Source organism: Schistocerca americana, chromosome 4 (genome assembly GCF_021461395.2).
Source record: "Schistocerca americana isolate TAMUIC-IGC-003095 chromosome 4, iqSchAmer2.1, whole genome shotgun sequence".
NCBI lineage: Eukaryota > Metazoa > Arthropoda > Insecta > Orthoptera > Acrididae > Schistocerca > Schistocerca americana.
The window spans coordinates 778,780,648-778,805,145 of NC_060122.1; the positions used below are offsets into that span (position 1 = coordinate 778,780,648).

Here is a 24,498-nt window from a genome sequence, read left to right on the forward strand (position 1 = left end):
CACATGGACTACTCAGTTTGTATATTTTGCTTATTTTTCCATAGTTCCACATAATTTCTTCCTGTTTTCTCGACTGATCTGTGTTCAGCTGTTCAAGGCCTATCCACTGTGCCAACTTATAACTAAATCTGAGTGGGGTGCGATGGGGAGGTTCCCTTGTCAGTATGGAACCCGCGTGTGCATCGCCTGTGTGCAGTACGGCCCCATGCTGACACTGTGTGATAAACTATGGCGCCAACACTTCCTCTGCCTTCCCAAGACAGAAGTTAGCTACAACGGCAGTTTAATTCAATATTCCGTCTCTGAAATCACATTATACGACAGGGGGTACAGTGAAACTCTGTTCCTCCATCCTCTTCAACAAGGCTGTTGGCAGAATGAAAGCGACTCCCACTGGAAGTCATTCTTTTAAGAACAAAAACTGCGGTAATACTAATCAAGATCTGACAAGGCCCAGAGCAGGTCTGTTACAATTACAATGATTTGTTGCATTAAATGTAGATTTTAGACAGCAACAGGTACACACTGAAGGAAACTAAATGGTATCCAAAGGTAAAGGTAAAATCTGTGGTGGAAGCTCGTGACCGGGCTGTTGGCCTGACTACAGGTAAAGCGCATTTCTGTTCGCCGCGGCACTAGGAGGGAAGGGCTATGATTCAATCGCCCGCCGTCTTTTACCCCCAGGAAATGTCCTCAGTACTCATTTTGGCAGCAGGCTGAGTGGAGCCGAGGTCGTCCTGGAGGGAGAAAAAATCTCCACCACACCCACAATTGAACTTCAGACCTCCAGAGGCAAATTCTAGTGCTCTACTGTTAGCCCACCATGGCCACCACAACTGTGGCTCGACATGTTTACCTAAACACAAACGTGTAACTCTGTTTTGCTATGGCTATGAAGAAAACCCTTTTAATAACATGCAATGGCATACCTAAATTAAATGCTAAGTGATCATTCGAGAAATGTTACACATTATCTGCTTTGTACGTGTGGTTAAATTGCGTGAATGAGTAAATGGATTTAATAGGTATAATTTGAACCTTTATCCTTTATTTCAGCCCATAAAGAAACTTTGTAGAGAAATATTGAAAGATGTGCTTGAAACGTTGTTCCTATGAATGGCCTACAAGTGACACTGAGTTGAGCATTGTTAGATGTAAGAACAGAAGACCTGTATGCTTGTTATCAAACTTCCGAGATCCGAAATCGACAACAGTATTACACGCAAAGAAAAGGATTGAAAGCTGCCTAACCCTCGGTGGTGCGACTGCAATGGGGATATGAGTTATGTGGATAAGCACAATAAGATAAAGTAAACATATGAAAGTGGCAGGAAGAGTTGCAAATAATAGGCTCACATCTTCCGGTTGCAAGCATTGCGAGGGCTTTAGTACTTTACGAGAAGCTTAAGTTGGAAAAATGTCAATGAAGAATATTCGGGGATGGTGGGTTGGAGAGTGGGGGGAGGACAAAAAAAAGGGAGAGAGAGAGAGAAGCAAGACTACTGAGTGAGCCAGTACAGATTACCCTGAGGAATGCTTGAGTTCTTAAAAGTGTGTGAGCCCCGATAATTTTATCATTTCAACAATGATCCAGACGAAACTGTGCAGATCGGAACACCGAGAAAAGGCAGATAATAAAGCACGACTGGACGACTGACAATTAACTAAATAAAATCTGCCCTACCATAAACGGGACCCGATATAGCACAGAATACCACGGCCAACACCCACCCAGACGACTTGGAAGCCGGCCGGTGTGGCCGTGCGGTTCTAAGCGCGTCAGTTTGGAACCGCGTGACCGCTACGGACGCAGGTTCGAATCCTGCCTTGGGCATGGATGTGTGTGATGTCCTTAGGTTAGTTAGGTTTAAGTAGTTCTAAGTTATAGGGGACTGATGGCCTCAGTAGTTAAGTCCCATAGTGCTCAGAGCCATTTGAACCAGTTTTGAACGACTTGGAAGCTGCTGTGGACTCACTGGAATTACACGGACTGCTTACAGACTAGGACTGACGCTCGCTAGTTCGCATCCAAATAACTATCACTCCGAAACTCAAAAAGGCATGGACAGTAGAAATACCACAGAGCCATAGTGACAGTCACTGGAAGGTAAGAACAACTAATGCTTCTCTATGCTCTTTAGAGGGCTCAACGAAATAATAACAGTGAAACTTCCTGGCAAATGAAGACTGTGTGCCAAACTGGGATCTGATAACGGATTGTTGCCTTTTTCGCGAAAAGCTCTTACAGACTAATCGACCCTTCCTCACAGCTTCACTTCCGCTAATGCCTTTTGCGTTCCAGTCTCGTCCAGCGCCGGCCGCGGTGCCGAACGCTTCTAGGCACTTCTCAGGATAGTTTACATCTGTCTTCAATAATCTGCCAGTTCAGTTTCTTCAGTATCTCTGTGACACTCTCCCATGGGTAAAACAAACATGTGCCCAACCACTCATGCTGCCCTTCTCTGTACACATTCAATATCCTCAGTGAGACCTATTTGGTACGGGTCCCACACACTTGAACATCTTAAGGCCAGGTGCACAAGTGATTTGTGTCCGGAACCGCGCAACTTTTATGGTCGCAGGTTCGAATCCTGCCTTGGGCATGGATGTGTGTGATGTCCTTAGGTTAGTTAGGTTTAAGTAGTTCTAAATATAGGGGACTGATGACGTCAGATGTTAAGTCCCATAGTGCTCAGAGCCATTTGAACCATTTTTTTTACAAACATGGCTAAAGAGTGAGCTAGCCGGCCGTTGTGGCCGAGGGGTTCTAGGCGCCTCAGTCTGGAACTGCGTGACTGCTACGGTCGCAGGTTCGAATCCTGCCTCGGGCATGGATGTGTGTGATGTCCTTAGGTTAGTTAGCTTTAAGTAGTTCTAATTTATAGGGGACTGATGACATCAGCAGTTAAGTCCCATAGTGCTCAGAGCCATTTGAACCATTTGAACAGAGTGAGCTTCAACCTCAAAATGAATATTTCAACGCCGTAAAAGGCATTTCGGAAAAGAAAGTAAGAAACCCACTGATGGTGCTGTAACTTCAGCGCAACATGTCTGTATGAAAAGAAGAAAAAAGAAACTTTGAATGCTCAAGGCGGACCCTATCCAAAAACGAATTTATTTGAAGTCAAACACGTACACAAGAGTGAGCTTCAACCTCAAGATGAATACTATTTTATTTCATAGTCTTGCAAAGGCGTCATTTAATAATGTAAAATTTTCATTCATTTGTCAGCTCCGATCACCGCGAATTGTGAATTGTGGTTTATTAGTCTCATAACGTACATAATCTAAATCATTTGATTCAGGTACAGGATACACGTCAAAATTTTGGTAAGTTTTACCATATACATACAACACCTGATTTTAACAAATGGTATCATAATAACAATACAATTTTGTTACACATACAATAAAAGACTAACAATTAATTACCCCTTGCTCAAATTATCATGTCATCCTCTATGAATTCTTCTACTGAATAGTAGCATTTCTCCCACAGAATCTGCTGTAGCCTAATTTTTAGACTCTATGGCTTCATATTAAATATATTTTTGCCCATTAGCTTGTTATATATTGTCATCCCCATATACTGTGGAGTTCGTGCATATAATTTCAAATGGTGTGTGAGTAACATAAAATTATTTTTATTTCTTGTGTTGTATGTGTGGTTAAAATGATTTTCCTCAAATAATTTTTGTCTGCTGTGTACAAAGATTATAATATCATAAATGTATATGGAGGGAACTGTTAGGATTTGCAGGTTCCGAAATAATGGGCGACAAGATTCTGTTTGTCGTGCACTACACATGTATCTTATAATTTTCTTTTGCAGTTTCGGTATTTGAGATACTCTACTTGAATTTCCCCAGAAAATGATACCATACCTAATGACAGATTCAAAATAACTATGATATGCTATTTTTCATGTACTCATGTCAGTAGAGTTTGCTAGTATTTGCATTGCAAATGCAAAGCTGCTTAGTTTATTTGATAGGAACTCAATATGTGTACTCCAGTTTAAGTTGTTGTCCACATTTAGTCCTAGGAATTTGACTGTGTTAACTTCTTCCATAGGATGATTGTGATGATGTATTTTAAGATCCACACATTTCAAATGTTTGGTTTTGAAATGTACCATATCGGCTTTTGCAATGTTCAGTTTCAAGCCATTTAACTGGAACCAGTTTCAGAGAGTACCCACTGTGCTCACAATGGAGCTCTGAATTTTTTCTGCATCATCTTCAATTAAAACAGAAGTATCATCCGCAAACAGAACTGACGAGGAATTTATATTTATGGGCAAGTCATTTACATAGAATAGGAACAGGATTAGCACCAAAATGGAGCCTTGAGGCACACCTTGTGATACTGTACTCCATTTAGAATAATAATTCACTGCATTTGATGTGACACTTACCCTTTGCTTTCTGTTGTGCAAGTATGATGTGAGCCATTTCAGAGCTTTGGCCTTAATCCCATATTTGTTTAATTTGTAGATAAGCAAGTCATGGTTCACCGAGTCAAATGCTTTTGAAAGATCACAGAAAATACCTGCGAATTTACTCCTCTGATCCAATGATTTGCATATCTTCTCAATAAAGTTATTTACTGCATCCATTGTGTTTTTTTCTTGTTGGAATCCAAATTGGTTACTTACAATAATATCATTTTTTACGATAAAATGTTTGATCTAATTTGCAGCTACTTTCTCTAACGCTTTTGATAGGATTGGGAGAATAGAAATAGGGCGATAATTTCCCATATCTTCCCTCGACCCTTTTTTGAACAGAGGTCTCACTTCGGAATATTTTAACGCATCAGGGAAGCACACCTATTCAAAAGATTGGTTGATTATTTTAGCTAGCGGGGGTGCTATTATGTCATACACAGCTTTAATCACTTTACTTGGTGTCCCATCCCACCCAGCAGAAGTGCGCAGAGGAGTTATATGTGTGTACGAAACATAGCAGGGACGTAAAGTTACCTCAGTTTGCTCGTTCTGTACACTGGTGTTTTTGTTCCCTGCAGCTGCCGTGATGGCGATGGTGCAGCCGTCGCTGGCGGACGAGCTGGGGGAGGCCATGGAAAGGCGGGACTCTGCGGCGCCGGAGTCGCTGCAGTTCGCCATCGGCGGGCGCACGCGGCCTCTCATGGTACTCAAGTGCCACAGCTACCTGCGGGGTGAGTCTCCACTGAGCCAAGGCAGTCACGCCTCCTGTTCTCACTTCGTGCAGTGTCGCGACAGCAGAGGACTTCACTGTACGTACACTGCCCCCGCAAAAGAGGTGAAGCGCCCAGAAGACACGGTCAGACGTCAGTGTAAAGGCGCATTTACACCGAGTTCGCAACATTGTTCACAACATTGTTCGTGGCTAGTTATGGGCTACCGATGTTCGCAACATGTTGGCAACATGTTCGCAACACAAAATCAATGTTCCACGGCTGCGTCGGTAGAGATCAAAGAAACATTGTTCGTGGCCTGCTACCACTGAATTCCGCTACGCAGCGCTAGTGTTCGTTTGTTCTGAGTGAATGTTTTGGTGTTTGTTTAGCTGGACTGTAGTGGTGCGTTTATTTTATGTCCCTTCATTTTTATTTGAAATGGAGTGGTCACGAGACAAAATTTTCCAATTGATATCGCGCTATGAGGCAGAGGAGTGCCTGTGGAATGTACGTTGCGCAGGTTACAAAAATAGTAAAATCAAACATGATTCATTACAAAAAGTTGCTGCGGCGATTGGCACCAGCAGCAGTGACGTGGCCAAAAAAAAATAATATCTCTCTTGTCTCAGTACCGACGACAGAAAAGAAAAATAGAGGAAAGTAAAAAATCTGGATGTGGTACTGACACAGTACGAAACGAAGTGGTTTGGATTTAAATATCTACGTTTCCTGGATTATATGGAACTATTTGAGATATGGCTGGCTTTGATAGGAATCTCCTGATGCCAGAAAACGAGGAGTAACAGCATGCCTTTGGTTGACAGGGATTGCTTTTCTGAAATTTGTGTCTTTCTTTGAAACAACTGGTCCTATAATATTCAACAACATTTCAAAATCTGACGGCGACATCCTAGTGAAGTTACGAAAGCCAGAACCGTCTTCCAAATTCAGCTCACAAAGCATGTCATTCCCACCACGTCTTCTATAGTATGTTTTGGTCCACCGACGACGACTATGTCGTTTTCTTCGTCTGTTCATTTCGTTAAGTATTATTAATGCAGCACCAAATGTCATTAATTCTTACTCTTCACTTGACATAGCGTATCTCTTGATGTAAATACGCAAAGTAACCTATCAGTTCACCGCAGCAAACTATGCGAATACGTAGAAATGTTGGTCACTAGTGTAAACGGGAATACGAACAACAAACAATGTTGCTAACATGTTGAGGGAACAAGTTGCACACAATGTTCCGAACAAAAATATGTTCTTAGCTCAATGTAAACGCGCCTTAACACATCATTGGGTGTAAACGATTGGACTTACAATACTCTCTGACAGTTAGAACAGCCGGCAGACAACATCAGCGTTTTTCGTGTTTAATGTTATTACCACGCCTGGTCGGTTACATAAGGGACGTGAACAGACTCAGAATTTGAGTAATCGCTGTGGAGGACACGGAGATCCCACATACTCGTGTGAGAAAGTGTGACAGAGTGAGAAAGAGGCCTGATTGTAGATCTCCATTTGGCTGGCTGGTCGATTCGTGCAGCATCCAGATTTATGGTGCATTTGGATGTGACAGTGGACAAATGTTGGACTGTACAGAAATGTGAGGGCAGGCGTAGACATCATCGAGGTTCCGGTCAACCACATCTGGCAATGACAATGGAGGATCATTGCCTCGTGCACAGAGCACCTCATAACCCCTTCAAATCCCGGGTTCCCCCGTTCAATTCCCAGCTGGGTTGGGGATTTTCTCTGCCCAGGGACTCGATGTTTGTGTTGTCCTCATCATTTCATCATGATCATCATCGTCATTAGTGACAGTCACTAGACTGGACTGTGTAAAAAATTGGACTGTGTAAAAATTGGAGCTTTGCACAGGTGCTGATGACCGTGAATTTGAGCGCCCCAAAAACCGAACATCATCGTTATCATCATAGGCCCTTCACAGAAGCGCCTGACATATGGAAACAAATAATGGTCTGTGATTCTTGAAGCTTTCCTGGCGTACTGAATGTTTGATGAGGTTTCAGGATTGCAGCCGAATCATGTTGACTTCTTGCCACGATATTTCGGCTGGCAATCGTCGAGCCATCTTCAAGTGAGTGTCCATCACTGGAGACTGCAAATTCCCAGCGTTGGCTTCATAGCAAAAATTGGCGCGGAAACGCATGCGCATTGGCAGACATCACAGGAGTGTCCTCTCTAGAAATCAGCGCCCTCTGGAAATACTGTTCTATCTTTAGCGCGCGGGCGCATGCGTAAAGGTGGTGAAAACTACATGTCCGCCCTCTGACAGAGTGCGCGGTCGCGTCGCTAAAAACAGACATCAGATGTCGCCAGACGTGTCGTTATGAATACACTGTCTTCTCTCAGAAGAAATTAGACAGATCACTGGGTCCCAAGCCTTGTCCAGTTGAAAACCGCCGTCACAATTTATAAGATCTTGTGCTAGGCGTATCTCCACAGATTCTTTAATTACTGAAGCCCAAAAGCTTCTCGCTGGGGCCAAAATTTTCGTAGCAGAAAAATCCATAGCATGTCCTGTGGTAATACAATGCTCGGCTACAGCTGACTTACTGGGCTGCAAAAGGTGAGTGAGGCGCTCATGTTCAACGCACCTTTCATGTACTGTGTGTGTCATCTGACAGATGTAAGCTCTGCCACACTCGCAAGGAAGTTTGTAGATCCCAGCCTTGTGCAGACTCAGATCGTCTTTTACCAAACCGAGAAGGCACTAATCTTCGCTAATGGCTGGAAGATTACTTTAACTTGATTCCTCCTTAGGATACTGCCTACTTCAGATGAAAGGTTGCCGGTTTATTGAAGGAACGCTCCAAGACCTGAACAGCTCCTTATCTTCTTGACGTTACGGGTGGTCACGTTTCTTCCTTCTTCCTTCCGATCGTCAGTAATATCGGTGATCCCACGTATGCTTTGGCAATACATCTCGCCCCTCTACTGAGACCTTTTGTGGTTAAGTGCACGCATCATGTTCGCAACTCGGCTGACTTTAACAATAGACTGAAGTCACTCCAGGTCAGTGAAACTGACTTACTAGTGAACTTCAATTCATCTCACTTTTCACTAAGGTTCGTCTTACGGACTTTTAGTCGCTGCCGCACTAGGGAATTACAGTCCCGTGTGTAGGCTGTGGCTAACGTTATGAGATATTGTGGTCATGCCTCATTGTGGTCAGTAGTGATTCACAGTTCTGCACTTCCCCAGATGACCACAATCCAGTGTGTCAAACTGAAGTACTGTGATACCTCAAAATATCTAGGAGTGACACTTTATAAATATCTTACTTTCGTGAAGCACTGCACGAGCTGCAAGACAAAAGTTTCCACTAGGAATAATCTTCTACGGAAACTGGACAGATCACAGTTGGATAGTCAAACCGTTGCAATGGCACTATGCTATTCTGTGATAGAGTGTACGTCCCCTGTTTGGTACAATTCAGCACATACCATACAGGTTGTTCGAAATCCTGTCATGGCAAATGGCTGAACCACCTCAAAGGAATAGCACCACCTCCAGTTTGAAAGGAATCAGCTGTGAATGAGTAAAGAAAGAAAGTGGAACAGGAGAAAACATGTCCTCTGTATGGCCATGAACCCCATCCCCAACAATTGAAGTCAAGGAGGAGTTCCCTTGCAATACTGACAGCATTTAGATCCACTTTGAAAAACTAGGTTGCAGCTTATGCAGGGCTATGACATACCTTCCTCCTGGTTGGAAAATAGTTTCCTGGCAATGACTGCCTATGATGAGAAATGAATGACTTGAAAGTCAAAGGTTAATTTGCCAGTATCAAGACTACACTGATCAAGATGATATTCAGTGTGACTGTGGAGAAGACCAAGCTGTTCATCATATGCTTCAATGCTGACCGTGTCCAGCCTCCTGCACAGAAAATGAACTTTGTGAAGGAACAGAAAATGCTTTAGAAGTCTGCAAGGTTTGTACAGAAGTATTATAGCCATAACTATGTATAATATGTATGTTTCTCATGCAGGATTAAATAAATAACTGGATGTTTTGCAGAGGAACAGCCATGTTATTCCTGATGTCATACCAAGTGAGGTGGTGCAATGATTAGCACACTGGAATTGCATTTTGGAGGATGACAGTTCAAACCTGTACCCAGCCTTCATGATTTCCCTAAATTGCTTCAGGCAAATGCTGGGATGGTTCCTTTGAAAAGCCACAGCCAGCTTTCTTCCCATCCTTCCCTAATCTGAGGGGACCAATGACCTTGCTATTTGGTCCCCTCCCTCAGATCAACCAACCTGGCATCACGTTGTGGAGAGGCCTAGTTACGACTTCAGGTTGTGGCTGGTAGTGACTGATAGAACTCTGGTGGCACAAAAGTATGGCACAGAGATCCTATGTCCTTACGTGTTATCTCCCATGTGACAGTGTCACAGTGCCTTGTTTCAAAGGGACAACATCCGTTCAGAGATCTGTGAGATCTGCTGAGAGGTCAACTCCATCCAGTGCTATTATCCAGAACATCAAGGACCAGTTACAACAGTTATGGAACAAGCTGACTCAGGAAGGCTTCAATATGTCCTTCCCCAAAGAATCAATGTATGCATCGAGGGCAGAAGGGATGCAATGTCATGCTGACAAGTGGGTTCATATTGCCTAATTCTTTTTAAATTTTACATTATGTACACTCTCAACCCATAAAGCCACATTTTGTTCCCTCCTCCCCTTCTGGGTGCTTCACTTTTTTGGTCAGTGTATTTGCTTCCTTGGGAACTATACAGCAAATAAGCACACTGGAAGAAAATGGGTAATTTTTAGGATGTGTCATGCTAACACTATTTAACACCACATGTAGCCTTGATGGTGGTCTCTATACAGTGAGGAAGAGAGTCCACAAGTTTCTTCAGCTGTGCCATATCCAGCTGAAGTCACTCATTGATCATTAGATCCTGTAGAGCTGCTAACTTGCTTGGCTGTTGATTGTTAAGTTTCACACACTGTTGTAAATAGCCCAAGACATTCTGTGGGATTAAGGTCATATGATTTAGCCGACTAGTCAAGGTGTGATATGGTGCCAAAAGTTTGTCAAATCTGGAACGTAAGCTCACAGGCCTATGGTCACAGCTGTTGTCCTCTTGGAAGACAGGAGTGTCCACTTCATACTCCACCAGCAACACATGGCAGATAACTGTGTAAAGTTTTTTAAGGTAATGCTGCCAATGCCAATAAGACAGACATTTGTTATGACACATAATAGCTTAAAAACAGATGATTCGTACATTTTGTTCATTCGAGGCCTTATATTGCCCAAAATATTCATTTTCAGCTATTGGTTTCCTGGCTCAAAATACAGAGTTTAGGAATTCATTAAGTCTATATAATTCTAATCCTCAAGATTTTGGACACTGAACTTGTGATAAAATTTTATGCAGTGGAAGTTGTAGGAATGTCCAATTGGAGTCAGTCATACCATGTAGATACCTGGCAGTAATAATGCATGCTGATATTAAGTGGAATCATTAGCTACTCTCTTTTCTGTTAAAATAAAATGGCAGGCTCCATTTCATTGATAGGGCACATGTAAACTGAAGTTCATCTACAGAAAATATTCACAAAACAAGTCCTGGATTCATTCTGGTACAATGCTAGAATGTGGGCAGTCCATGTTAAAAGTCAGACTAAAGGTGAATGGGTACAAAAAAAAGGAAGGAAGGAAGATCAGGATCTAACAGACTATCAAGGAAGAAACCATCCTGATGTAGTAGAATCACAATACTGAAAAAGAAAAAAAATGCTAAAGAACTGGGTTGGCTCTATGCAGTGCCAGCACTGCCTACCATTTGCATGATATCACAAGACATGCCCACATTCTCTACAGTCTCATTCACAAGAACTCACATGTCCTTTCTTGGTACACTGGTGGTCATTGAAACAAAACAGCCTGTCATATCCCAGTACTTTACATAAAGGGTGTAACTTCTAGTATTTCTGTATTTAATATATGTAAGCTTCATTATCAGCAAAACACACACACACAGACATGCCCAAATTATCTATGACTGCATTCACAGTCCAAGAAATCACACCTCATTTATTGATACACCAGTGGTAATTTAAACAAAACAGCCAGTCATGTCCCAGTACTTTACATAATGGGTGTAACTAGCAGTATTTCTGCATTTAAAATACATAAGCTTTACCAGCAAAACACACAATGACTAACCCATGACTGTGTACTCTGAACATTGTAAGCAGGTAGCTGATAGTTCATTTTTAGGCCTAAATGAGGTACTGTACAAAACAGACCAGATGAAGCCAAAAACTCCACAAGGCACATGTTGGCTAAATACTATGCTAAGCAGGCAAGCAGAAAACAAATGGGAAATCTGAATTACTGTCAGCTACTGGAAGAATGCAATTAATGTGATCCTAGGCCTAAAAGAGAGTATAAACACAAACACATCTAAATAAGCACAATTTTAGAAGGGAAGAAATAACAACATACACGATCTTTACGTAAAGTGACACAGCATTATTTGCTCATCTAAAATGTCCATCAGACAGACTAATATTGCATTTTTATTATATTTCATGTAGGAATACTTGAGTTTGTGTACAAAAACTCTTTCAAGGATGACTGTGACATTTACCAATTTTAATTATGATGCCAAGGCTTTCTAAAAAGTTTCTGGACTTGTTTCCCATAGGGTCATTCCATGCCAAGTGGTCTAAACCTTCCCACCATCATGTCTCCAATTTTCTTCAAATTTTATCTGTAGCACTAGTCAAGTGCTAAATTAAGTTTCTCAAGATTTCAAGCCTCTAGCTGCAATACTTGCTGATCTACACCCCCTTGTCTGAAGGGTAGTAAGTTCGCATGCGCGCGACATCAGACAAAATGCCATTTTTGGGGTCTCATAAAATTGAAACCAATTCATAAGAATGGTTAGTAAGATGAGACCCTGTACAGTTTTTTGTGCTGATTCAAACGAAATTAATTATAAGATTACTGATGCAAAATCCGGTCAAACAAGTCGACTCAAAGTGTACCCCTAATTCTGTCGTGACTTAATGCGACAAATTTTGACCAATATTCAGACTGCAATAATTTCCTTGCAGATAAAGATATGGACTTGAACTTTTTACCAAGTCTTATCTTTGTGCTGGACATAATACAGCTGGATTTCCAACTACCCAGGCTTTATAGTCGCCTTGCAAAATCTCTTCAAATTTGGCAGTGTCAGCGCAAATGGCTTTATTTACCAAAGTTCAAAGCCCATTACTACAAAATAGTCAGCCTGGATTTAATTGTGAATAGTATCATCTGAAAGAGAAACTCTTGCTCTACGAGATGGATATATTTTTCTTTTGCAACGCTTCCATTAAGTGCTTATTTACTCAGGTCAAAGTATCTTATATTTTGTGTGCGCAGTGCCCTGCGTTGGTCCATGATGGCTGAGCCATTACTGGTTATCACAATAAAACCAGCATCCCCATCGCCATAGGGGCCACGCCCGATAGCCATGCAGTAACAGCCACGGGTGGGTATCTTTACTGCAGGTTCCCAAGCCTGATTACAGGGTGTCTTTACCACAGGATCCCAAGCCTGATTGTGGGTTTCTTTATGCAGGTTCCCAAGCCTGTCTTCCTCAGTTACTTCATCATTCTGGAAGCATCGTTGATTTGCAAGAGAATGCTTTCAGGAAAACTGTATTGCCGACCAGATGATGTCACTGATGGAGCTGGAATAACACCAATGATAAGTTGTTCTGGAATCCAGCAAGTATCACGTCTTAAGGGCCAATAAAATGAACTTGCAGGACCATGAGGATGCATAAAGCTTATGAAAGCATCTTTCTGTTCGACTGAGATTTCAACGATGTTTCCAATCCACCATTTCTTTTCATAAATGCAAGCAACATACTGCCCAGGCTGAAGATCCATGACTTGAACTACTACTTCAGCAGCACTAATTTTGGCCAAAAAAGATGTCGCATCATTAGAAACTCTACTGACCTTAATTGTCGTCATATCAATGGGCAAAAAATGGTGGTTTTCTCTTGTGCCAGCTAGAGTGTGCCCTTGCAGGAATCTTTCTTCTTGAGAAGCTTTTTCTTCTTCAACTTCCTCTTTGCTGATGAAAAAGAATTTGATTCCATTGATATTATCATTGCAGAAGTTGAAAAGATCTTTGGGTGTTAGAATCTGGTTTTCATATGGACGTTGCAAACTTGCTCTTGCTGCCAACCGTTTTGTTGTGCCTCCAATGCCATCACAAGGCGACTTTCCATGGCTTGTTCCAAAGAAATTCCATTCTGCTGTTATTTCAAAATCTTCTTTGTGATAGCATAAGTTGAGAAAATTCTTGAAATTCTTATATTGTGCAGCTGAACCATCACTGAAGTAGTGGATGTGGCTTATTTTGGAAAATTGTATCTTCAGGTAATTGATTACTTTTCCAATGTAAACATGGACAGTAATCGTATCGTGTCGAAGGCAGTCACTAATAACACAAAGATTCACACATTGCACCTCTTCGTTTTCACAGTAGTAGACTACAAATGGATGAACTGTTGCTTGACTGTTTTCCCAGTGAAAGCCTTGCACTGCATCTTGAACAATAAATGAATAGTTTTCAGCAAAATCCATTAGTATTATGAATTCGCCTTCTTTCAAATCAGTTTTGAGAGCTTTCAGGTGCTGGCTTTGATGCTTGGCAATGTAGTGATGACAAGACAGGTTCCAAATTTTTGCTGCAATATCTTCAACATACTCTTCTGTTGAAAGCTGCTTTGTTTCTAAAGTATCCCTGTCGGTATGAATCCATTGTTTGTACTCAATCAGTTCTTCAGGGTCATTATCTTCAAAATATGTTGCAATAACTGCTTCTACACCTTCTGGACCAGGGCAGTTTTCACAACGATGAAGCATACAATCCTTGTTTTCCAAGCTGCAAACAGCTTTGCTAAGAATTTCCTTGTAGTCTTCATTGATTGATGCACCAGTGAGCATAAGCTTGACATTTTGGTGTATTGTACAGACACAAACTGAGTGCATTCCAGCAGAGCCAACTGTAACACACCATTTTGGTCTAAGCTCGCAAAACTTTGAGAAGCCAATTTCTGGTCCATTTTGCTTCTGATAAGACACGTACATTTCCTTCAAATTGCAAAGCAACAACCGCTTTTGCTTGTACACCTTTGTTCCTGAAATTCTCACAGGCACACAGTCTTTCTTCCCTGGACAAAGTCTGCTGAATTCGTCATCTTGAAAAAAGTCATGTACTTTCTGAACAACTTCATCTGAAAGCTTCCTTCCTTGCCGATTTGCTGGAAAAGCTAGAACACCTTGCTCATTCTTCAGTTTTCTCGCTTGCTTTACCATTCTTTCTGATACATTAAATGCTGTTGTCGTATCTTTAATTGTCCAGCTTCTTGGAACCAAGGTCAATATTTGAACTTTTGTCCTACGATTTGACACTTTACATTTTTCTTTCAACTCTTCTATAAGATTATCAAGATCTGCACAATTATTGCATGGGCGACTTTTACTTGAACTTGGCTGTTCATCGTAATTGATTCCTACAGCAGCAGCAATTTGATTCCCAATTAAACTTTGTGCATCCAAGATCTTTCTTTTTGCATAGCTTTGCTTATCTCTTTTACTTAGTTGTCTTCTTTTCAATGGTGAAGCACCAATAAATGATAAACTTTTGTTGATGGCTGGTTCAGTTTCATCCGTTGTGAAATCTTGTTCAGATTGGGTTGATAGTGATGATGAATCTTCTAGCTTTTGGTTCAGTGCCGACATGCAGCGAGGGCAAAGCTTCTGACCAGGTTTTATATCAATCACTTCTTTTTTCTTTAACAGGCAAAGTTTGGCAGCTGTTTCATTATCAAGCAGTCTAAGTCCAGCTTTTACATTGTGATTCCTCTTCTTGAATGGATTGCAACATTTCTTTTGCATCGCTTGATATTCATGTAGGAAGAGGGCTTCATGGTGGAAGCAAATGATGGAATTTTCGTCAAGTTTGGCTTCTGAACGCGAAACAAGCAATTTCTGGTCACATTCTGTGAAATCACTAAACGCTTTGAATCCAGTCTTCTTAGCATAGAAGATAACATGGCACTTCGATGCAGCAGCATCTTTTCCAATTGAACAGGGGGCCAACGATTCTTCTTCTTCATTAACTTCTGACATCTCTCACTGGCCAATCACTGAATAAAACACGAATGAAATATCCAATTATATCAGTAATTCTAAGCGACTATTAAGATTCAAATTCCTAGAAATGAAGAAAAATTAGTGCATCGCGCATACAAAATATAACAACTTTGATGTGAGTTAATGAGTACTTAATGGTCGCGTTGCAAAAAAAACAAATGTCAGTCTTGTAGAGCAAGAGTTTCTCTTTTAGGTGATACTATTCACAAGCAGATTCAGGCCAACTATTTTTTAGTAATTGGCTTGAAACTTTGGTAAATTTTACCGTTTGTGCTGACACTGCCTAATTTGAAGAGATACTGCAGGGCGACCATATGGCCTGGATCATTGCAAATCCGGCTGCATTATGTCTAGCACAAGCATGAAGCTTGGCCAAAAGTTCAAGTCCATATCTTCAACTGCAAGGAAATCATTGCAGTCTTAATATTGGTCAAAATTTGTCGCGTTGTGTCACGACAAATTTTGAAGTATACTTTGAGTCGAGTTATTTGACCGGGGTTTGCATGAGTAATGTTATACATAATTTCGTTGGAATCAGCAAAAAAAACTGTACGGGGTCGCATCTTACTAACCATTCTTATGAATTAGTTTCGATTTTATTAGACTCCAAATATGACATTTTTTTTATGTTGCATGCACACGGACTAAGTACACTTCAGACAAGGGGGTCTAGATCAGCAGCTATTGCAGCTAGAGGCCTGAAATCTTGGGAAACTTACTTCAACACTTGACTAAAGCTACAGTTAAAATTTGACGAAAATTGGAGACCATGATGGTGGGAACTTTTTTCAGTTTTAGACCACTTGGTGTGGAATGACCCCATAATCAGATACTAACTAATACCATCATCTGATCACAATGCTCCAAAATATGCAATTTGAAAACATCCGACATGTACAAAGACGAATAAATTGAACAAGTATAATTTTAGGGAATCAAGAAGACATTTTGATGAGATCATTATTATATTGTAATACTTAAATGGCATAATACATATATGGGGTATAAGTAGGTACTATAATACCGAATAATACACATTTACTAAAAACACTGATTTATTGTACTTGATGGCACAATGTATACAGCACAAAGACAAAGAAAAGGGTGCCGAGACATGGGTCTCTGCTTGATGCTCCAAGAACATGGCAAAGAGAAATCAAACCTTTGTAGCTGGTGATGGTCGATGTTTAACTACTTCTGTGAATGTCGCCACACATAGAACACAAATGTAAACACAGTCAAAGTAATTTCATCATGGAATTTTGGCAGCTCTTTGCACCACAGATCTCTTATCCTAACAAAAATTCGATTTTTGCATGAGTACAAAAACACATATATAAGTTGCTTATTGTAATGTGTAAGTATAATTACAGGTCACTGGTTATCAACAAAAATTTGCTATTTACACCAGAATAAAAATTATTTCTCTAGATACGTAAGTTTTGGTGCATAAACACATATGGCAGTACCATCATAACTGAATTTTTCTGTGACATTAAAAAAAATAACACCTGGCAGCAAACAAAGTTCAATTACTGTACTACACTTTTCAAGGCACAATGGACCTTCAAATTAAATATTTTCACATTTAAAATGTCTGTAATACTTGTCAGAATATGCATGGCTCACATATTGGCACTATGGAGATAAATTATAAGTCAGTTGATTAGCTTAATTTGATCTTTCTACCATACACTGAATTTATGAAAATACCTAAAAATTGGTTCAATAATGTCACAAAACACACATGGAGATTACAGCTAACCAAAGTTACAGCTTAAAGTGCAGTTATCAGCAAGACTAGTTTGATCTTTATACTAAAGTGAACAATGTTATTCCTAGTTCTAAATTAGTCAAAAACTCATCTTCAGCTGGGTGAAACCTATATCAAAATTAACCAAACACTATAGTGACTCCCACACTAGAATATTAACTTCATATTACACTGCAAAATATTTGTCATCTTCTGATGATAACACCAAATAATGATTCCATACAATGGAGGTTACATGACACTCAGGTGACAGGTACCAAACAATGGAAAATCCAGGATGTAATATAACAATAACATGAAAAGGTAAGTTTCTACTCACCATATAATGGAGATGCTGAGTCACAGATAGGCTCAATAAAAAGACTGTCACAAATAAAGCTTTTGGCCTGTAAGGCCTTCGTCAAAAACAGATGACACACACACACACACACACACACACACACACACACACACACACACACAAAGCAACTCGTGTGTGTGTGTGTGTGTGTCTGTGTGTGTGTGTGTGTGTGTGTGTGTGTGTGTGTCTGTGTGTGTGTGTGTGTGTGTGTGTGTGTGTGTGCTGTCATCTATTTTTGATGAAAGCCTTACAGACCAAAAGCTTTATTTGTGACACTCTTTTTGTTGTGTCTATCTGCGACTCAGCATTTCCACTAGATGGTGATTAGCAACTTTGCACCAGAATAAAATTATTCCTCAAAATATTTAAGATTTAAAGGAGAAAAAGCATCTACTGATAAAACTTGCAGCTTAAGGTATACTGGAGATGACCAAATTTTGATTACTGGACCATACTTTGCAAGGCACAATCGACCTTCATAAAAAATATTTCCACATATATATTATCAAAAAAACACACAGCTCACTTTTGGAACTACTAAATAAATGACAGGTTTCTTGCTGAACTTAATTCCTTATTGTAGCCCTAATTAAATTTATCAAAATACACAAAACTTGGCTTGTTAAGATTAACAGAACACATGGACATTATAAGTTACAGCTTAATGTTCACTTATCGATGAGAATAGTTTGATCTTTGTACAGAAGTAAACTATGTCAATCCCATGTCTAAATTTGTAAAAAACTTGACCTAGTACAGCTAAAACTGATGTCAAAGTTAACCAAGCATTATAAAGATCCACGTGCTAGAGGATTACCTTTATTTCGCTGTACCAAATGTTTTTCATATTATGCTATTGCATAGCAAAGATCACATGGCACTTACATACACCATTTTTCAGCAAAATAGTGACAAATTGGCCAATGCATTGTCCCATTGTAACAAATTGGGACAATTATGTCAGATTATTAGTCAAAAAACTGGCTAAAATTGGTAAAAAATTATCTAAAACTGGTTACAGCAAAATTGTTACCTGAACTGGTCATTACTTTGTACAAATAATGGTATAAAATTCCCTGAAAACCAAGCAGAACCCATATTTACCCATTCGGAGACAACTGGAAGCTGTATTGAGTGGCAACTGTTTTCCTACACTGTGTGTTGCATTTTTGGTATTTCCGTATCTCTGTCCACTCGCTATGTCTGCCCAACCAACTTTTTTATTTGTCTTGATCACAAAGTTTTTTCATAAGAGGTACTGGTCTCGGCCATACAATAGCCATTTTCAAAATCTACAATAGATATAAAAGAAAAAAAAAATGTTACTGTTGACTGAAATAAGAGATTAAAAACAAAAGACAGAAAATATATATCTCATTCTGCTGCCCACCAACAAGTTATAACCATGTAAAAATAACCTCAATCTAAATTGCCATACCAGCTTCAACACCAGATATTTATAGGCTGCAAAGCTACCTTAGAAGTCACTGATGTATGATATGAATAACATACACATAACTGTATCAAGTTGTTAAGAGGTGGTTGATTATAAAATACGGTTCTTTAAAATATTTTCAGTTGTATTTAAATAAGCAAACAAATGTATTTAAACATCTGAGGAACCTATTTGTCTTCTGACCACTTAAAGCTGTCATAATTTAATTAAATGTTCCAAAGTAGAAACTGATTACTAAAATAATTCTAACTCTGCATACTTTGCAATGGCCCTAGAATTAGTATTATGAAGGAAGAAAATGGAATAAACTTTGAAAACATGCCTCTCATTTTAGTAAATCGTGCATGCATCAATGAACTCTGGATGGCTTTGCATCTTATATATACAAACGAAGTGGAAGCACGAAGCATTCACTGCAGTTTAGGCTTATATTATTCTTACATGATTATGACTTGCTGCTGTTTAGGTATGAGAGTTATACCATTTTTATATGTTTCGGCCTTTGTTTTTAATCTATTGTTATAGTACTGGTAGATAGTAATGCTTTTTTTTCTTTTCTTTTACTTCTATTGTAGATTATGAAGAGTCCTCCTGTGTAGCCAAAACCAGCTGTAGTGCTCTACTACATGTGGGATGTGGAATGCACAATAATACAACTCATATCTGAATAAGTTCCCACTTTATTACAACAAAGTCAGTACTACGAAGCTACTTATCCAATGGTTGAAGCTATTAGCCAGGCTGTCTGTCATGTGTCATGTGTGGTCTCAGTCAACCACTAGCAACACTGTTCATTGTCATGGAGATTCTTTTGAAGTGATGGGTGAAAGAGCCATCCATGCATGGTCTGGTGGTCTAAATGCTGCCTCTCAGCCTGAAGATCACTGATGATGATTAAGGTCTTCAGGAAGGAAACAGTGAACATCAAGGTGTAACTTGAAAGCTGTGTGGACATAACTAGGAGTGAGTGAGCAGTCTGATGGAGTATTGGAGGGCAGTTGGAAAGGGTCAACACCTGTAAAAACTCTAGCAGTGTCCACGCTAGCTTAAGGTGATTGATAGACACTGTCTTGTGAATTGTGATTTGATGTACATTTGCAATCTATTTGGTTTGCGTGCAGCAGACGTGTCAAAAATTTGTAATACAGTTACAATAATTTTTACATTAATAAATAATAGCACTACAATAAATAAGAACACTATAAGGATATTTCTTGGAATGTGTAACACATTGTATCCAGCTCAGATCTCCAGTTTGTCTTGCATGAATTCATCCACTGAGTAGTAACACTTCAGTGTCAGTACCTCATATAGCTTTCTTTTAAGTGAACCTAAATTCATCTGCATCAACTTGTTCCCTTCTAATTTATTACAAATTTTCATTGCCATGTATATAAGTCCCTGGGCATACAGTCTGAGGCGGTGGGTGGGGAGCATAACATTTTCTTTGTTTCTGGTATCACGTGAATGGGCAAAATGGTTTCCCTCAAATAATTCATGTTTGGTGTACAGAAATATAATAATGTCATATATGTATAAGGATGGCAGAGTTAATATTTTAAGTTTTCTAAATAATGGTCATTGTTCTTTGTGATTTGCAGTGCACATATTTCATATGATTTTTTTCTGTATTTTTAGTATCCGCACTATGTCGAGTTACCCCAAAAAACAATACCATACCTAATAATGGATTCGAAGTAGCTTGTATATGCTACTTTTCATGTGTCCATGTCAGTTGCAGTTCACAATATTTGCATTGCAAATGCAAAGCTGCTCAGTTTGTTTGCCAGGTATTCAATGTGTACCTGCCAGCTCAAATTTTTATCTACATTTAACCATAAGAATTTGACTGAGTCAGCTTCTTCTATATCTTGATTGTTGCTTACAATTGTAATCTGCTCACATTTTGACTGTTTGGTTTTGAACTGCATCACATGAGTTTTAGATATGTTTAGATTCAACCCATTTAGCTGAAACCAAGTTTGTAATGTACTGAGGGTACTGATCACAGATTTGGGAATTTTTTCCTAATCCTGATTTTCAACTAAGACAGAAGTATCATCTGCAAACAGAACTGATGGGGAGCTGATGTTTAATGGTAAGTCATTAACATAGAAGATAAATAGGACTGAGCATAAGATGGAGCCTTGTGGGACACCCTGTGATATTTGTTTCCTGTCAGAAAAATGATATGCACCATTTGAAGAGATGCTAAGTCTTTGCTTTCTGTTGGATAAATAGGATTTAAGCCATTGTAGGGCACTGCTGCTAATTCCATACTTTTCAAATTTGTAAACAAACGATACATGGTTTACTGAATCAAATGCCTTTGTGAGGTCGCAGAAGAGTCCTGCCACCTTATTTCTTTTGTCTAATGATGTACTTATTTTCTCAATGAAACTGTTTGCTGCATCTATGGTGTTTCTCCCCTGCTGAAAACCAAACTGATTGTTTAGAATAAAATAATACACTCCTGGAAATTGAAATAAGAACACCGTGAATTCATTGTCCCAGGAAGGGGAAACTTTATTGACACATTCCTGGGGTCAGATACATCACATGATCACACTGACAGAACCACAGGCACGTAGACACAGGCAACAGAGCATGCACAATGTCGGCACTAGTACAGTGTATATCCACCTTTCGCAGCAATGCAGGCTGCTATTCTCCCATGGAGACGATCGTAGAGATGCTGGATGTAGTCCTGTGGAACGGCTTGCCATGCCATTTCCACCTGGCGCCTCAGTTGGACCAGCGTTCGTGCTGGATGTGCAGACCGCGTGAGACGACGCTTCATCCAGTCCCAAACATGCTCAATGGGGGACAGATCCGGAGATCTTGCTGGGCAGGGTAGTTGACTTACACCTTCTAGAGCACGTTGGGTGGCACGGGATACATGCGGACGTGCATTGTCCTGTTGGAACAGCAAGTTCCCTTGCCGGTCTAGGAATGGTAGAACGATGGGTTCAATGACGGTTTGGATGTACCGTGCACTATTCAGTGTCCCCTCGACGATCACCAGTGGTGTACGGCCAGTGTAGGAGATCGCTCCCCACACCATGATGCCGGGTGTTGGCCCTGTGTGCCTCGGTCGTATGCAGTCCTGATTGTGGCGCTCACCTGCACGGCGCCAAACACGCATACGACCATCATTGGCACCAAGGCAGAAGCGACTCTTATCGCTGAAGACGACACGTCTCCATTCGTCCCTCCATTCACGCCTGTCGCGACACCACTGGAGGCGGGCTGCACGATGTTGGGGCGTGAGCGGAAGACGGCCTAACGGTGTGCGGGACCGTAGCCCAGCTTCATGGAGACGGTTGCGAATGGTCCTCGCCGATACCCCAGGAGCAACAGTGTCCCTAATTTGCTGGGAAGTGGCGGTGCTGTCCCCTACGGCACTGCATAGGATCCTACGGTCTTGGCGTGCATCCGTGCGTCGCTGCGGTCCGGTCCCAGGTCGACGGGCACGTGCACCTTCCGCCGACCACTGGCGACAACATCGATGTACTGTGGAGACCTCACGCCCCACGTGTTGAGCAATTCGGCGGTACGTCCACCCGGCCTCCCGCATGCCCACTATACGCCCTCGCTCAAAGTCCGTCAACTGCACATACGGTTCACGTCCACGCTGTCGCGGCATGCTACCAGTGTTAAAGACTGCGATGGAGCTCCGTATGCCACGGCAAACTGGCTGCACTGACGGCGGCGGTGCACAAATGCTGCGCAGCTAGCACCATTCGACGGCCAACACCGCGGTTCCTGGTGTGTCCGCTGTGCCGTGCATGTGATCATTGCTTGTACAGCCCTCTCGCAGTGTCCGGAGCAAGTATGGTGGGTCTGACACACCGGTGTCAATGTGTTCTTTTTTCCATTTCCAGGAGTGTATTTTGCAATGAAGTTTTCAATTTGCGCAACAGCAAGTTTTTCAAGTATTTTAGACAGGACTGGGAGAATTGAGATAGGGCAATAATTTCCCATGATCTGTCTTGATCCCTTCTTGAAGAGTGGTTTGACTCCAGCATCTTTCAGTACCTCAGGAAAACAGCCCCCTTCAAAACATTGATTTATTGTTTGAGCTAGTGGGTTTGCAATTCTGTTGTGTACCACTTTAATAACTCTGGTGGGTATTTCATCCCAATCTGCAGATTTTTTGTTTCTTAATGTTAGAATTACATTTTCTACATCCTCCACAGAAACTTTTAAGGACTTTGTAAAGTTTTCAGAGTTTTACTTTGTTGTGATAATCTGTTACATCTACATCAGACTTTGCTACATTTATAGAGAATTCATTAAAGTACTCTGGTATCTGAGTTGGATTTACAAGAGTATTTCCTTCAATGTAAATTTTTGAAATTTCTTGATTACAGGCTTTAACACCTAACTCAGATTTAATGACTGACCACACAGCCTTTGTCTTATTTTATGATTTAAAATTAGCCTGTTATTTGCCAGTTGTTTTGCTGCCTTGACAACTCTTTTCAATATGGTTTTATAGAGTCTAGCACATTTAATGAAATCAATATTTTTATTATATTTTAGTTCTCTGTGCCGTTGCCTTTTCCTTACACTGGAAATTTTTATGCCCTGGGTAATCCACTTTACTTTATTTGTTATTTTATTGCTGCAGAGTCTATGTGGAAATGTTTCATTAAAGCCACTAAGAAAACTATTTAGGAATTTCTCAAAGTTTTCTTCACTCGACTTACAGTGATCAAAAGGCCATGTTTTCTCACTTAGCTGCTCACTAAATGTTAGCAAGTTTTCTTTGCTTAAGTTCCTGCTCCTATTGGTTCTCAGACGTGAAATGTTCCTGACTGTCTGTGGCAGCTCAGTGATCTGAAATACCTAGATCTAGACAAAATTTATACAGATCTTCATAGGTTTTCGATGTAACAGAATGTCAAAGGTATGGTCGTTCCATCAGAGTACCATGAGGGGACCCAAGACTTGGGGTTACAGGGCTGTTCGGATTGTATCATCATGTAACATCACAAACTTGCAATCTTTCCGAGTCTTGTGGAGGAATCCATTAGGTGCAGTATGAGGAAAAGGGTGATGTATGTGGAGACAGGTGATGTGGTGTTTTACTCACAAGACCAGATCAGGCAGGTTGGAAGGTGTAGTAACAATTGTTGAAACACAAAGTCAGTAGGCAACAAGAGCACTTTGCCACACAAAATGTCAGGAAGCAAAGCTCCAAGACTATGTTTTTGAGCCTTACACACCTCAAGGAGTATTCAGAGTAGTGCCTCTGGCCAGAGTCTGCTATGGCTTTGCTCAACAAACCCATTGCTCCATGGATGATATAAGAGGCGATCAAAGAGGTCTCCATTCAAATGCTGTACAGTCCAGAATGGGTATGCCAGTCAGGCAAAAATGCTGTGAGCTTTGAGACAACAATCCCACTGATGCACTAGGTTGAAAATGTCCATTCAGTAAGACACCATGTCCTGCTGCATTAAGAAGGCTGTAACTGCTTGTTACACAGCCTTATCCAACAGGAATCATTGAACCTTCAAGGTCTTTTTTAAGAGA

At 40.6% G+C, this 24,498-nt stretch overlaps 1 protein-coding gene across 1 annotated transcript in view; it reads left to right on the plus strand.

The window, feature by feature from the left end:
- Positions 1 to 24,498, plus strand: part of LOC124612858 (JNK-interacting protein 1) — a 125,288-nt gene that overhangs the window by 12,049 nt on the left and 88,741 nt on the right. Inside the window, exon 2 of the mRNA XM_047141288.1 lies at positions 5,029 to 5,181. Within this exon, the coding sequence (XP_046997244.1) occupies positions 5,037 to 5,181 (145 nt within the window). The 5' untranslated portion in view covers positions 5,029 to 5,036. The remainder of the gene's footprint in view (positions 1 to 5,028; positions 5,182 to 24,498) is intronic.